Genomic DNA, 14,074 nt, shown 5'->3' on the forward strand with positions numbered 1-14,074 from the left:
CAAAAACCATGGCGAAGGGTGTGTTTGAATTCATACAGCGCTGCGCAGACCGGCATGCGGATGACATCAAAATATCACCAGAGCAACTTGAAAGCATACAGAATAGTTGACTCCTGGTATTCTGATGTCATGCGCTTGAAGGTCCTTATGACGCCACATGAAGTTGACCACACCTTTTTTGTACCTGTAAATGTAAAAAAACTTTTCTGTTTTGCAATATATTCCTTTTTCAAATTGTCTGAAAAACCACCTTACCCGAGCTTATAAACCTTTTTGCGATATATGGGAGTGGCATTTTCAATTCGCCATTTCAATTAGTCTAATTTGAAGGATAATGGAAACGCAACTAATGATGTAACTCACCATTAGTTTGGAGCTGGGTGTGTCCAGAATGCAAAAGTCATCAGAATCGTGTTGCAGGGAGGGAACGGGAGGAGAGATGAGTGGGGAGTGCAGGGTGGGGTATATTGGGCTCGGCTCCTGCCCCAGGTTTCCGCTCTCGTCAGGAAAAAGGAAGAGATCTGAGCGGGGTGGGTCTTGATCATGGGAGTGATTTTCATTGACACCTGCAGCAGAGATCAACAGATTCAATGGGAGGAAGACCAGTGCATTACAGCATCCTTTATGAAAACAGCATGCAGCGAGTTAAGAGGTTCGATTTATTTATGTTAGCCTACTTACGGAAAAATTTAACTGGAATTGACTTAGTAACCCCATTTATACATGGTACTACAAACATCTATCTGTGAGCAGAGTCTGACCGTTTTGCTGAAGCGTGTGAGACTGCAGGCCGTCTGTCTCCTCCATAGCATCGCTCATTAGATCCTGAAGAATCTGTTGCTCTGCCTCAGGAAGCAAAGGAGTCTGAGGCGGTGGGCGGCTTCCCGCTTCAGTCTGAATCAGCATGAATCATTCATAAACAACAGCTCAGTGCATCCTCAACAAGACAGGTTTATTTCACATAATAATAAAAAAAAACTGTGGATAAATGATTAAATATCGCATATAAGACTTTGAAAAAAGATTAGGTCCACCTGAACTGACCTTCACTCTCTGCTTAGTGCTTCTGCTTTTGCTCTCCAGTCCAGAAGGGGGCAGAAGATCCCCATAACTGGCTATGTACTGAATAAGGTTCATAAGAGCGGCGCAAGAGTCAGAACAGGTGCGAATGTGAATAACATCACTTGAGCAACGCAGCTCAAACCTTGGCTCCGTCTAAAGACAAAAACAATACACACAGCATAAGATTAAGATAAAAAACTCAGTGAGATTCATGAGGGAAAACATATTCCTACCATTTTGCCATCTGTTCCTGGTTTCACTGCTGTGATCCTCAATTCCAGAGTGCCCATATCAACCACCTGTACATAATCTAAGACATAAGAGTATAGGAAATGTTAGTGTCTATTATAGGAAGACACATTCTGATGCTGCATTCAACATACAGTATTCAATTCCTCACCTCGAGCCAGATTGACAGACACAGCATTGATTTTGTCAGACAGAAACAGCGCTGCCTCATCTAAAATGATTCTGTAAAAGAGAGAATGGTATAAGCAACTAGACTACCCATGTTGGAATTAAAGGAAAACACCACAGTTTTTCAATATTTTACTGTGTTCTTACCCCAAATTAGACTAATGAATACATACATATCTTTTTTTAATGTGTGCACTTAATCTTTGTACAGCGCGTTGTGAATGTGTTAGCATTTAGCCTAGCCCCATTCATTCCTTAGGATCCAAACAGGGATGAATTTAGAAGCCACCAAACACTTCCATGTTTTCCCTATTTAAAGACTGTTACATGAGTAGTTACACGAGTAAGTATGGTGACACAAAATAAAACGTGATAAAGCGATAAAAAATGAGAACTATATTGTACGGTGTAAGAGCACTTTGTTTGCAACTTCGACCTCAGCGCGCAGCAACATCATCACTCCTGACTACTCCCCCTCTCACTTAAACTTCCGTCAATATTACTGCGCCCAAGGTCAAAGTGCTGCAAACTAAGTACTATCTGCTAAAAAAATCCCCACGTTTTATTTTGTGCCACCATACTTACTCATGTAACTACTCATGTAACAGTCTTTAAATTGGGAAAACATGGAAGTGTTTGGTGGCTTCTAAATTCATCCCTGTTTGGATCCTAAAGAATGAATGGGGCTAGGCTAAATGCAACACATTCACGACGCGCTGTACAAAGATTAAGTGCACGAATTGAAAATAAATAAGTTTGTATTAATTAGTCTAAGTTGAGGGAACATAGTAAAATATTGAAAAACTGTGGTGTTTTCTTTTAAGTAATGGCTGGTGTAGATGTTGACATGATCCAAGCTTTACCTGAGGTTAGAGGAAGAGTGATCTAAAGATACGCTGCTGGAGATGCTGAAGGTCTCCACAGTCAACAGAGATCTCATAGGTAGGTATAAGGGTCTATAGAAAGCATAATAAAGCATAATGAATATCTATTTGCACAGATTACAAAATAAATTACCATTTTAAGTGGAGAAATATTTATGATATTTTTTAAACATACTAACTAAACCATGTAGAACCATGTAACTAATTTGTTTTATAATATTACTTTAATGTTACTTTAAAATCATGGCAAATATTTACATGATAAATCATACAGTAAAATTAAATCATGGCAAATATTTACATGATAAATCATACAGTCATACTCTGTCAACACATATTTCTTACAATAGGCAGCTGTAATTTTTAAAGGGATAGTTCAGCCAAAAATGAAAATTACCCCATGATTTAGTGCAACCAAAAACGACTTCATGATTTACTCACCCTAAAGCTCTTCCTCTTATGTATATGGATCATATTTTTTCCGACAAACACAGGCGGAGTTAAATTAGAAAATGTCCTGGCTGTTTCTTTATAATGGTAGTAAATGGTAGCCTGGTCCAACCAGACTCTCGTACATTCATTTCATTTGTACAGAGTCTGGCCACGCTCCATTGCAAAGCGTTACTTCCGTTAAGGAGGGTCCTCTGTTGAAGTTTAAAACTATTGGATCTGCCCAGAGTCACTCAGGATCTGCCATAGGCGATCGCTAACGTGTGGTCGTGACATATATCATGCACCGAAACCGTCCGGAAACAACAAGTCAGAATAATCAGACAAACAAAACTTAGCAAACCTGGTTCTTGCTCCGGCTTTAACTTCTGTATATTCGGCAGTTTTGCAACAATGGACCGAATAGCTTTTCTCACAGGTTTCTCTGCTGCCATTACTGAACTACAACTCAAACTGACGCACAACGTCATCGTTCTTAGCCACCCCCATCTGTTCGCTGATTGGTCCTGCAGATTTTTGCAGGAGAAAACAAAACTCTACAGAGCAGTCCCAGACGTAGTACTGAAGTGAAATGAAAATTAAGCGGAAGTACGTAGGAGGGCGGAGCCAGGCTAAGTAAATGGTGCTTCTGATTTGAAGCCCAAAAAGTCTGTTTACTACCATTATAAAGCTTGGAACAGCCAGGACTTTTTCTAATATTACTCCAATTGTGTTAATCATAAACATCAAGGATGGCTTGAGGATGAGTAAATCATAGAGTAATTTTCATTTTTGGCTGAACCATCTCTTTAACTGTAAAGTTTACATTGAACTATAGGTAAAGGCATCACCTGTAATCGAGAGAACAGCTCCAAAGGTGTAGGTGAAGGGTAGATGCTGAAGTTTGGGGGTTGTAGCCAAGGACTGGCTCATCTGACACATTTAAAAAGTCAACTATCTAAAGTGGACAGACAACCAGAAATGTATAGCACAGATACACACTAAAATCAGCTTTATTGTATTATCAAATCAGATGTCAGCTCTTGTGTATCATTTCATCTTGATAGAAACTACACAAGTTGTAACAGAACAGGGGCTAAAAGCTTTTACTTTAGGTTTGCACATGGTTCTGGTTTACTACCTGATCGTACCATCCCAGACTTGAAGGCACCATTCTGTGCTGAAGTGTGACCCCCCTCATGCCAACGGCTATAAGGAACTCCTAACAACACAGCAACACATATCAAGACCTCAGCAATTTTAAGAAACTTTTTTGAAAAAAAAAAGACATTCAATGGAAAAAACACCAAACTGGAAGGCATTAAACTTTATGAAAATCATAAAAAATGCTGGTGCTGGCTGGCAACTTAAAAAAAAAATGCTGGTGGGGAAAGAGTTAAACATGCTTCCAAACATATTTGATCCACACTTCAACAGTTGCACGATATAAATGTTATTTATTCATGAAAATAAACACCACAGTCTTCAATTATATTTTCATTGTGTCTTTGCTGTGTCTGTTTTGCTTGGGAACCGTGCTTGCAGCCACACTTGATTCTGAGGAACTACTTTGTTTGGCGGAAGAGTAACAGTGCATTCACACGGGGCGTAAGCGTTAACGCTTCCCATTCACTTTCAATGGGTGACGTCATGCATTGCTGAACTGAATTGTGGATCCGTCGGCGCCGCGTCAATGCCAGAAGTTGAACATTTCTCAACTTTTCAAGCGCCAACACGTGCGTCAGCCAATCAGATTGCCTTATGCAAAAAACCTAGGCAAGGCCAGCGAATTACATTTATGGAAGACCGGAACATGTGTTGCAGCCACTGTGATTGGCCGTTGGCCATGCTTCAGACAAGCCTTCCGTCAAGCGTTAACGCTTTCGCTCCGTGTGAATGTACCGTAATATTTGTACTAAAATAATTATTTGTGTTTTATTTTATGAAACCCTGCTATCAATGCATATAAAGTAATCGTATTATAAAAGCATTAAGCCCTTATAGCTTTAATAATCTGCCCACAGTTGCTGTGGCTCACCTTGACATTGCGCTCAGTGTTGTGCGAGGAGATTTTAACAGCGACAGACAGCATGCTGTGAGGCTCCAAACTGAGTCCCTCAGAAGGAGACGCCCTCTCAGGTGCCGATTCAGACGCATACATCACAGGCTCCAGCCAATGAGGACGTGTCCTGCAGGGCAGAGTAACACTCCAGTCAGGGGCATCTCCATCCACTGAGCCTGAGGAATTCAAAAACAAAGAAAAACTTAAATAACAATCGAAATGAACAGAATTCAATAAGTATGATTAGCTCATTGAGAAGAACAAAGATTTATTTACCGTGGTGATAAAGGCAAGCCTGCGATGTATGAAAGCAGATGTAATGTTGGTCTTTGTAGCCCTCATGCTGTGTCACGCCAAACAGAGTCCCGTTTTTCACTTCTAACCAAAACTCTCCGTGTTTGTTTGGCAACACACTATTATCCTCCTGCTGGAAGTATTGCCATTTGTTAAATATGTAAGTAATGTATCAATAACTTAAATAATCGCTATTACATTATTGATCTAGTACTCTAAATGGCAACTATGCAAAGGGCAAAAATATACTACACTGAAAAAAATGATCATTGAATTTAATAAAAAAATTTAAGGTAAGTGGTTGCAATCAATTTATTTAAGCTACATTTAAACAAAAAAGATTAGTAACAAAAAATAAAATATAAAACTTTTGTTTAAATGTAGCTTAAATAAATTGATTGCAACCACTTACCTTAAAAAATTTATTAAATTCAATGAATAATTTTTTTCACTATAGTGGGCAACAATTTGGGACCCTATATATTTTTTTTTTACGTTTTTATCAAAAATGTGGAGCAAACACATCAAGGTGGGTTGACACATCATTTAAGCTGGGTTCGCATTGGCAGCTTTCCTTCATATCTGTGTGATACCAATGTAATACCTTGATCTGTGTGTGTAGAGACAGCAGGCCGTGGTTTACAGACAAGACAATGGAGAAGAGGCTCTGTGAGTTTTTGGGCTGAATCTTACTCCTCTTCTTCCTCCTGCTCCTGTAGCCAAGCTCAGCAGGAGTGTAGTACTGCAGGGCTTCTTCTTCAGAACCACTGTCTTCCTCTACGCACACAGACAAACAAACACATAAGCATGTTTAAGGACTTAAAAGAGGCACTAAAACACCCCAGAAAACATTATCATCTGACAAACAGCATGCTTTCAAATCCAAGTCTTGGCAATGAATGTTATATTTTCATTATGTGTTGTTGTAGGGCTGGGCAGTATACAGAATATTGGTAATATATCAGTCGTCTTCTTTGCAACAAAACCTCAACCAGAAATGTACACTGGGGTCAGACATAAGCTTTCTAATCAGCTTGCATTGTAGGCAGCTGTGTATGGGAGTAAACACCTGCCTTTAAATTTTATTTATTTTCATCATACGCTGTTTGTGGTGAATGTGACTAACATGAAGCTCTGACTTACATGTAAATGTTTATTCAACTTTGCAGAAAATACAACCTGATCTCACGAAAATCCGTGTTATAGTCACGGAAAATTTTATCACTTTATCCGTGTCCATGTCACGGAATTCAGCTTTTTTCTGTGTCACTCCCACGGATTTCTCTTGTCATTTTATGTATTGTTTTTTTCATTGTTTTTTCCTATTTTCTTACCATTGTCGCTTGGGGTTGGGGTTAGAATCACTTTGTTACATTTTTAGACATCCTAACCCAAACCCCAACTCTAACCCGAACTCCAGGCGAGAATAGTTTTAAAAGCGGAAGAAAAACATGTAGAAACCAATACATAAAAGTACATTCTACTAACCCAAACCCCAAATCTAACCCCAACCCCAAGCGACAATGATTTGAAAATAGGAAAAACAATGAGAAAACAATACATAAAATGACATGAGAAATTCGTGGAAGTGACACGGAAAAGATATCCGTGGTCCCGTCACGTAAAAAAACTGAATAAGTGATCACATTTTCTGTGACTATACCACGGATTTCCATGAGATCATGTTGGAAAATATTGATATATACCGTATATCGCCATTCATCAACAAAAAATATTCCTATATATGATTTTGGTCAATATCGCCAAGTCCTAATATGCGGTCTGGATAAAAAAAGTGATTAAGGCCATGTAGGGTTTTGAATGGGATGTGCTTTTACCTTCAGGGCAGGTAGATCTGAACTGACTAAAGCTGTCTTTATTGTAGGTGTTGATGAGTTGACTGGCTACAGACAGACCAACACCATATGGGATGTTCTCCACTGTCTCCACTGGTGATGGGGCTGTGGGCTCCCATAGCAGCAGGTCATTGTTAATCCTGTCAGAGGAATAGAGAGGATTGTTGGACAAACTACATTTTTGTTTTAATTATATAAAGCAGTAACAAAGTTTTAAAGAGCACCTATTATCCGACTCACGATTTTACATTTCCTTTTCCTTTTTCCTAAGTTACAAATCCCAAAGTATACGAATGAGCAGGTTATCATCCCCAACTGAAATCTCTTTTCTTAGATTACAACTAACGCAAGGATTGTAGGCAACCGTTTACTTGCGCAGACGAATTAGGTAATCGTTCCAATCACAACGCACTGTATAGCTGGCCAATCGGAGTACACGGCACCTTTCAGAATGATATGCTTTGTACAAAATCTATGCGTTTTAGAGAGGCAGGGCATGAAGGACAAAAATATACAGTATGTTAAAAATAATGAGTTTTTTAATCCATAAAGTTTACCATGCAAACACAATGGGTCTCAATCACTAAGCATGCGTATGCACAAATTTGTACGCGAGATGTGCGTACAGATGTTTTCACAAACAAAAACTTTTGTATCAAAATGTCTTCTAAATGTACGCAAAAATTCAAGAAAACTTAAAACCACTTGTACGCAATAATTACGTACGCTATAATCAAATACTAGGCTATAATTATAATGTGTATGATAATGTTGATATATAAAATTTACATGATTATATTTTATATTATAATATTTTCTGTACAATATATTATTATATATGATCTATATTATTGTTATATACATTATATTATACATTAGCCTACTTATTTTTACTACACATATAAAGATGATGCACGTAATGACAAATCTTCACGCTTTTCTTCTTCACTTTTTAAATCTTTATATGAAAGCGTCTGCTTAATGCCTAATGTAAACGTCATGTAAATGTAATAAGAAATCCAAACGTCAATCACTTGATTTCCTGTCTGTTTTATTGTAGATACAAATGCGAGCTCTGTCATATTAATTAACTCTTTTCCCGCCTTTGACGAGATATCTCGTCAATCAAGACAAAATGCTTCCCCGCCAATGACGAGTATTTCCGTATTTCCGCAATACCGCTATTATCCACTAGGTGGCGCCCTTCCACAACTTTTTAAAACCGGAAGTATTGCACTATGGCAAGCTGCTGCATGTCCGTGTCTGTTTTAAAGATCGCTCTGAATGGGATCTCTATGAAAAGTTCGTCACAAAAATGGAATTATCTCTGCTTTTTGCTCAAAATGTGGTGTTTTTGCAAAAACCTACCCATATTCAAAAGCTGATTACAAAAGGTCTACTGAAGGTAGGATCAAAAGGGTTTTTTTGTTTGAAAGCAGAGGGTCTGTTCTTTCATTTGGTACATTGTATGTTTATTTATTTGAAAAAGAACATTTTCTGGAAGGCATTAAACTTTTGTGAAAATCATGAAAAACGCTGGCGCTGGCTGGCAACTTTTTTTTAAAAACGCTGGCGGTGAAAGAGTTAAATGATATATTTGCTAACACATCCAATACTTATTTAATGTTACTCTGGTTGGTGAACAGCCTTGGCTTCCTCCAGCGACAGCAAAACCTCCCAAATAAAAAATGCAAAGCAAAACGTAACTTTACCAATAATAAATATGATCACGGATTTCTTTTCGAGCTCTTTTGCTTCTATGAGAAACTGCTCTAGAATTTTCTCTGGACTAGCGCTACACTGTGGAAAACACTCATATGGAGCTGGTTTGGGCGTGTTTAAATTACCAACATCGTGCACGCGGCCGCTCATGTAGAACACTCCAAATTCACTAACGTAAGAACAAGTATAAGAACAAACTCATGTGCGTACTATGCACGTGTTGTGAATTAGGCAGAAAGTTTTTGCGAGAAGTGTGCGTATAAATACGAAAAACGTACGCAATTATTAGTGAATGAGACCCATTGCATTAACCAAATACACAAAATAACATTCTTTTTAGCAACATATTAGGGGTTGACACTGTATGTAAAGGTTCATCAGTGGACTAACAGTAATATTGTTACCTGTTGTGTAATTTCTCATAAAAGGCTTTATTGGGCAAAGCGAGCTGAACATTGGGAAGAAACAGCTCCAGGATGTAGCGAGAGTTGCTCATGGTTTTTTCCTGGAATTCCGTCATTTCCAACACATCTCCTGGGATTACCATCTGCATCAAAACATTATGAAATTAACAGCATAATAAATGAGATAAATCTATTTACATATAAGTGTTTGTGACTGCCCCTGCAAAAAATTAGAATGAAAGCTGTCAGTCATTTTTTATTTACTTTCCTCGAAAAAAAAAACCTATCAAATTTCTCATCACTAACTTAATAACATGACTTTATTTCCAAAGAAAAAAGCAGTTTCTACCTCTTCGTTCTCATACATGACACGCCGTGATGAGAAAGGGGAGGGCTCAGCTTTGCCAAAATCACACACGTCCTTTAAGGAGTGGGCGGCTCCTTCCTCCTCCTCTTCTTCCTCCTGTGAATGACCATCCACCCCTTCCTCCTCTTCTTCGGTTGTTACACGCTCTAGGATGGAGTGCACGGCCTTGGGGTTCACCTTCAGAACAACTCTGAACAGTAAAAGAACCAAAACTTCAGCTTCTGAACCTGGATGATTTCTACAGGTAATGTTTTATAGAACAAGCTACAGATTCAGAGAGCCTAGCGCAGCATACCTGGGCCAGTCGAATTTGCCACAGTCAGAGGACGTCATGTCCTCTTCCATGGTGTTAGCTACTCGTAAGAATCTGGTTGCAGGGTGATCTTTGTCTTTTTGGAACGACCCTGGTACAGCAAATTAATAATGTTTGGCTGAAAATTGAATTGCCTTTTGTAGGACACATTGTGAATGTTACCAAATGCAGATAAATTACTGAAATATAAAAAGTCACCTTAAAACTTTTTAGATTATATATTTGTGTTTTAAACTGATTATATAAAAAAAGTAAATTGATCACTTTTTTATCCACTTTGCTTTATCTTTAAATATGACAGGTAAAAACTAGGTTCTGTAAACATAAAACTTTCAAGAAGTACACCTGTATATCTTTGCAGAACTGAGTTTTCTATGTTAAAAAAAAAACAAGAATTGAGGCTTGTAAAAGTATATCTGCATCCTATATGTGGAGAGCACAGCAGCAGTGTATTCATTTAAATAAATCAATTACCTAGACTTCCTGTCTAGGGTCAATTTACAGAACTAAACCAAAATTGCATTTAAATTGTGTGTGTCTGTAAGTTATTACCACTGAGCTCTTTGAACATGAGCTCCATCTTGGTCTGTTCTGATGAGTTTCCTCCAGTGAACTCTGTCTTGAACTCTACGTCTTCTAGCTCCAGACACAAAAGCTCTTTCTGCAGGGATTTCTTAAACCAGGGGCCCCTCTCCTGATCCGAGCGTAGATCTGGGATGGGAAAGCGCACCACCAGCGCCAGCAGGGGGGCGTTTATCGTCACAGACACATGACACTGCGCTGGGTTACGACTATCGTCCAGGAAGACTTCTGCGAATGCCTTGTGCTTGTGAGGAAAACACACAACTGTGAATCAAATGGCTACACAAGTACAGAGGCTAAATAACACAGAGTAGGGTGCTAGTGTTTCTCACCAGACTGACGTGTTTATTGTAGGATGTGTACATGTGAGACGCCATCATCTCTGTTGTAACCAGTTTCTGGGGCTGGAGCAGAGAGTTGAGCCTGTCCACGATACTGACATCACACTCAGAGCGAACTTTACCCAGCTCAACCTGCAACTCTGCCTTACGAGGTATGGCACTTAGACGTACCTGCCCGCCCTGGTGAAAACAAAATGCGTTTGTCAGAAACATTTGCATTTATTTAATGGAACTATTAAGTCATGATGTCAAGTAAGCAGCCTCAATTTACTTTAGAAAGACGAGGTTAAGGTAATATAGTGCTTTAGCTATATTACTCTAAGTGAAATATTACATTCAAATCTGTTAAGAAGTGTTGCATTATACTGATCAGTTACCTGCGGGCCTCTGCGTTCTGTTAGTTTGTAGAGTAGATGGAGGCAAGTGGGATGGGGAGATTCACTACTACTGGTTGGGACGTCAAAAGTAAGAAGCTGATATTTCACACAAAAGACACAAATAATTTCAGTATTTAATCAAGGAAAACATGCCGTCAGAATGTCCTCTAAGTCAACAGTTCTATGTATGTTATGTTAGCTACAGTATGATTGTGACTTATCTTCATGTGGGTGTGTATATGTACCTCTGTGTATTGTGCTCCACTCTGTGTAGTGCGGCTGTCAGCAGAATACAGGCATTCCAGCAGCTCCAGCTGGCTCAGGGAAAGATCAGTGTTTAGTGTCCGTACACTGGAGCTTTGGCAGTGCTCATAAGTCACTTTTAATTTCTGACCTATGAACCTGAGGAGGTAGGAAATACATTATCAAAAGTTACCCTGTATTTAGTGAAACACCTTCTTTCCAAAACATTATGGATATGAGGTTCCACAAGGCTCTGTCTTCGGTCCTTTACTTTTTTTATCAGAATAAGTAAAAAAAAATATTTTTGTCCATTAAAAAAATACTACTAAAACTTTTGATAGCTTTACATATTACTTATTAAATTTTGTAAATTACCTTCTTATAATTTTACCTGAGATGATCATGTGGACAGGCTTGATCAAAGACAGTTCGTGATTGGATAAAACCCCCTACAGTGAGTTGATTTAAAGACAGTATACGGAAAAACTCTGAGGCCATTGGTGCAAGAGGGTTGAGGGAGGAATCTGGTGGTGGGAGAGGGTCAATATGTAGGACTGACAGACAGACGCTCCCCAATGACAGCCTGAGAACCAGCTCAGGCCTGGATTCATCACAGTGGCCCTTAGATGGATGAGCTAGAGATCACACAGAAATTAGATTCTATTGGTTAAGAAAACATAAAGGTGAACAATTCCAATAAATGCTAAGACTGAGATGAATCCCAAAGGTGAAGTTTTACAGAAAAGACAATTTAACTAAGGCCTAAACCCGGCCTAATCTTAAAATGAAATTTAAACATTACTGGTGTGCATCTTGAGACAAAACAATGGCCTTTAAATATTTGTAAGCTTTTGTAAGAAGTCTAGTCTAATATGTAAAACCAGGCAATAGGGTTAGTTTAGTTTAACTCTTATTGACCATAAACGAGACTCACATGTCTGCCGAAGTAGCTTTTGGGGGAACTGAGAATCTCTGGAATGCTGTGGCATCTCATTAGTCTGTTTCTCCTTTTGTTTAGAAACATCTATGCACTCATCCCACACAGTCTTGAAAAACACAATATAAGGCACATTAAATATCTGCATATGCATCTCATCAAGTCATTGATCAATCATCATACATTTACAAAGATTATTTTTGCAGACAACTTTATTTAACAACGCTTGTATTCAAATGTGTGATATGACCCTGTAAATAATATTAATAAAACAAAGAGTTCACTACTAAGGTGAGCAGTGGTGACATACTGATACATTTCCAGTCGGCGACTCCCCCAGGGAAGTGGAGTAGTTGCTATTTAAAGACAAATCCAGATCCACGGTGGGTGGATCTCCAAGAGGTGGAAGAGATGACAGGCTGTGTGACATGTCCATATCAGCCATAGAGAAAAAGACATCCTCTGTCAGACCAATATAAAAAGACACATATCAGCAAAGTAAGCTACAGAAACAGAAAGCAGTGAGACTTAAACGATGTGCTGAACTAACCCCTGCTGGACACTGTTCTGGTAGTCTGACTCTCAAACAGGTCCTGGTCTGTGACTCCTGAAATGATGTCCTTCTTCATGCAGCGGTTGAGCTCCATTTGAAGGCGATATTCATCCTCTTGCTGCATAGGACGATTCTTCCTATCTTTTCCTAAAGCAGACCACTCCTGCCCTGCTAGATACACATGATAATTCAATCACACTTACTGATTGCACTGGTGCCCGTTTATGATGAAACCGTATGAGTGAATCCTGTGTGATTGAAACTACAGGTGTCACCTGAGCTGGAGAAGACACCAAACATGTCCAGTAAAAGGTGAACTTGACGTGGTGACAGTAACATGATTAGAGATTCAAACTGTCCATCGATGTCCAACTGTGAAAACCAACCATGAAACATACCAATAATTAACCACTTTTTATTATTTTTATTGAAAAGTTCACCGCAAAATGAACATTAGCCCATATTTTATTCACCCTCAAGCCACCCTAGATGTAAATCTTCTTTCAGCCATACACAGTTGAAGTTTATTACAGTTCAATTTCGCATCAAATTTATTTTTCCAAACGAAAGTGGCCCAAATCAAATGTCCTATCAAATGTGTTAATAGCTGTTCATGCTGAAAGCCAAATGACAGATCTGTGTTACCAAATAAATCAAAATGAAGCCGCAATCCACTGGTTTGTGAATGTAGATTATGTGTTAAAGGGACTTAAGCAATGAACACTGGTTCTTATTTACTAACGCACAACATGTGCGTATTCACATGAATTTATTTTTATCCTTGTTCTTATGTTAGTGAATTTGGATTGTTCTACATAACCAGCAAGGTTGGCAATTTGCATAATACACTTCCAAACCAGCTAAATATAGACCCTTTTACAGTCCACGTGATCAAATAGCCTGCACGCGCATTTTGGCAACAGAAGTAGTGTTATTCCCATTGGTTCTAACGTGGAAAAACTCAGAAAGTTTATTAAAACCGTTTCCCAAATGTCTGGTTGTTTCGTTTGGTTGCACTAATATAATCTACTAATATACGTACAGTATATATGTATCTGGCCATCTGCTAACGTCTTCTATCCACTCCACTATAGTACACAGATCTGGTAGCTGTGTTGAAAAAGCTGATAAGTCAACTTTTTAAAATAACTTTCTCTGTCTGTGTTGCTTCACTGCTGATTCTTGCCATACTTCCGTTGCCTAACTGTGCGTGCATACGTTGCCATGTCAT

The 14,074-nt window shown here is 38.7% G+C and overlaps 1 protein-coding gene across 3 annotated transcripts in view; it reads right to left on the minus strand.

The window, feature by feature from the left end:
- The window catches only part of LOC141362578 (autophagy-related protein 2 homolog B-like), a 33,043-nt gene that overhangs the window by 9,498 nt on the left and 9,471 nt on the right, over nt 1–14,074 (minus strand). The window contains exons 8-31 of one of the 3 annotated variants that reach the window (XM_073864854.1): nt 13,119–13,215; nt 12,841–13,011; nt 12,601–12,752; nt 12,288–12,399; nt 11,745–11,988; nt 11,356–11,512; nt 11,111–11,206; nt 10,725–10,913; nt 10,363–10,636; nt 9,793–9,901; nt 9,480–9,687; nt 9,131–9,273; nt 6,987–7,144; nt 5,753–5,925; nt 5,131–5,281; nt 4,831–5,030; nt 3,934–4,014; nt 3,644–3,750; nt 2,343–2,435; nt 1,463–1,533; nt 1,296–1,372; nt 1,045–1,215; nt 762–894; nt 364–566 (exon numbers count right to left, since the gene is read on the minus strand). In XM_073864854.1, the coding sequence (XP_073720955.1) occupies nt 364–566; nt 762–894; nt 1,045–1,215; nt 1,296–1,372; nt 1,463–1,533; nt 2,343–2,435; nt 3,644–3,750; nt 3,934–4,014; nt 4,831–5,030; nt 5,131–5,281; nt 5,753–5,925; nt 6,987–7,144; nt 9,131–9,273; nt 9,480–9,687; nt 9,793–9,901; nt 10,363–10,636; nt 10,725–10,913; nt 11,111–11,206; nt 11,356–11,512; nt 11,745–11,988; nt 12,288–12,399; nt 12,601–12,752; nt 12,841–13,011; nt 13,119–13,215 (3,570 nt within the window). Of the gene's footprint in view, nt 1–363; nt 567–761; nt 895–1,044; nt 1,216–1,295; nt 1,373–1,462; nt 1,534–2,342; nt 2,436–3,643; nt 3,751–3,933; nt 4,015–4,830; nt 5,031–5,130; nt 5,282–5,752; nt 5,926–6,986; nt 7,145–9,130; nt 9,274–9,479; nt 9,688–9,792; nt 9,902–10,362; nt 10,637–10,724; nt 10,914–11,110; nt 11,207–11,355; nt 11,513–11,744; nt 11,989–12,287; nt 12,400–12,600; nt 12,753–12,840; nt 13,015–13,118; nt 13,216–14,074 lie in introns of all 3 variants that reach the window. The other 2 variants (XM_073864855.1, XM_073864853.1) reach the window with 2 other exon arrangements.

This window comes from Misgurnus anguillicaudatus, unplaced genomic scaffold (genome assembly GCF_027580225.2).
Source record: "Misgurnus anguillicaudatus unplaced genomic scaffold, ASM2758022v2 HiC_scaffold_28, whole genome shotgun sequence".
Lineage (NCBI taxonomy): Eukaryota > Metazoa > Chordata > Actinopteri > Cypriniformes > Cobitidae > Misgurnus > Misgurnus anguillicaudatus.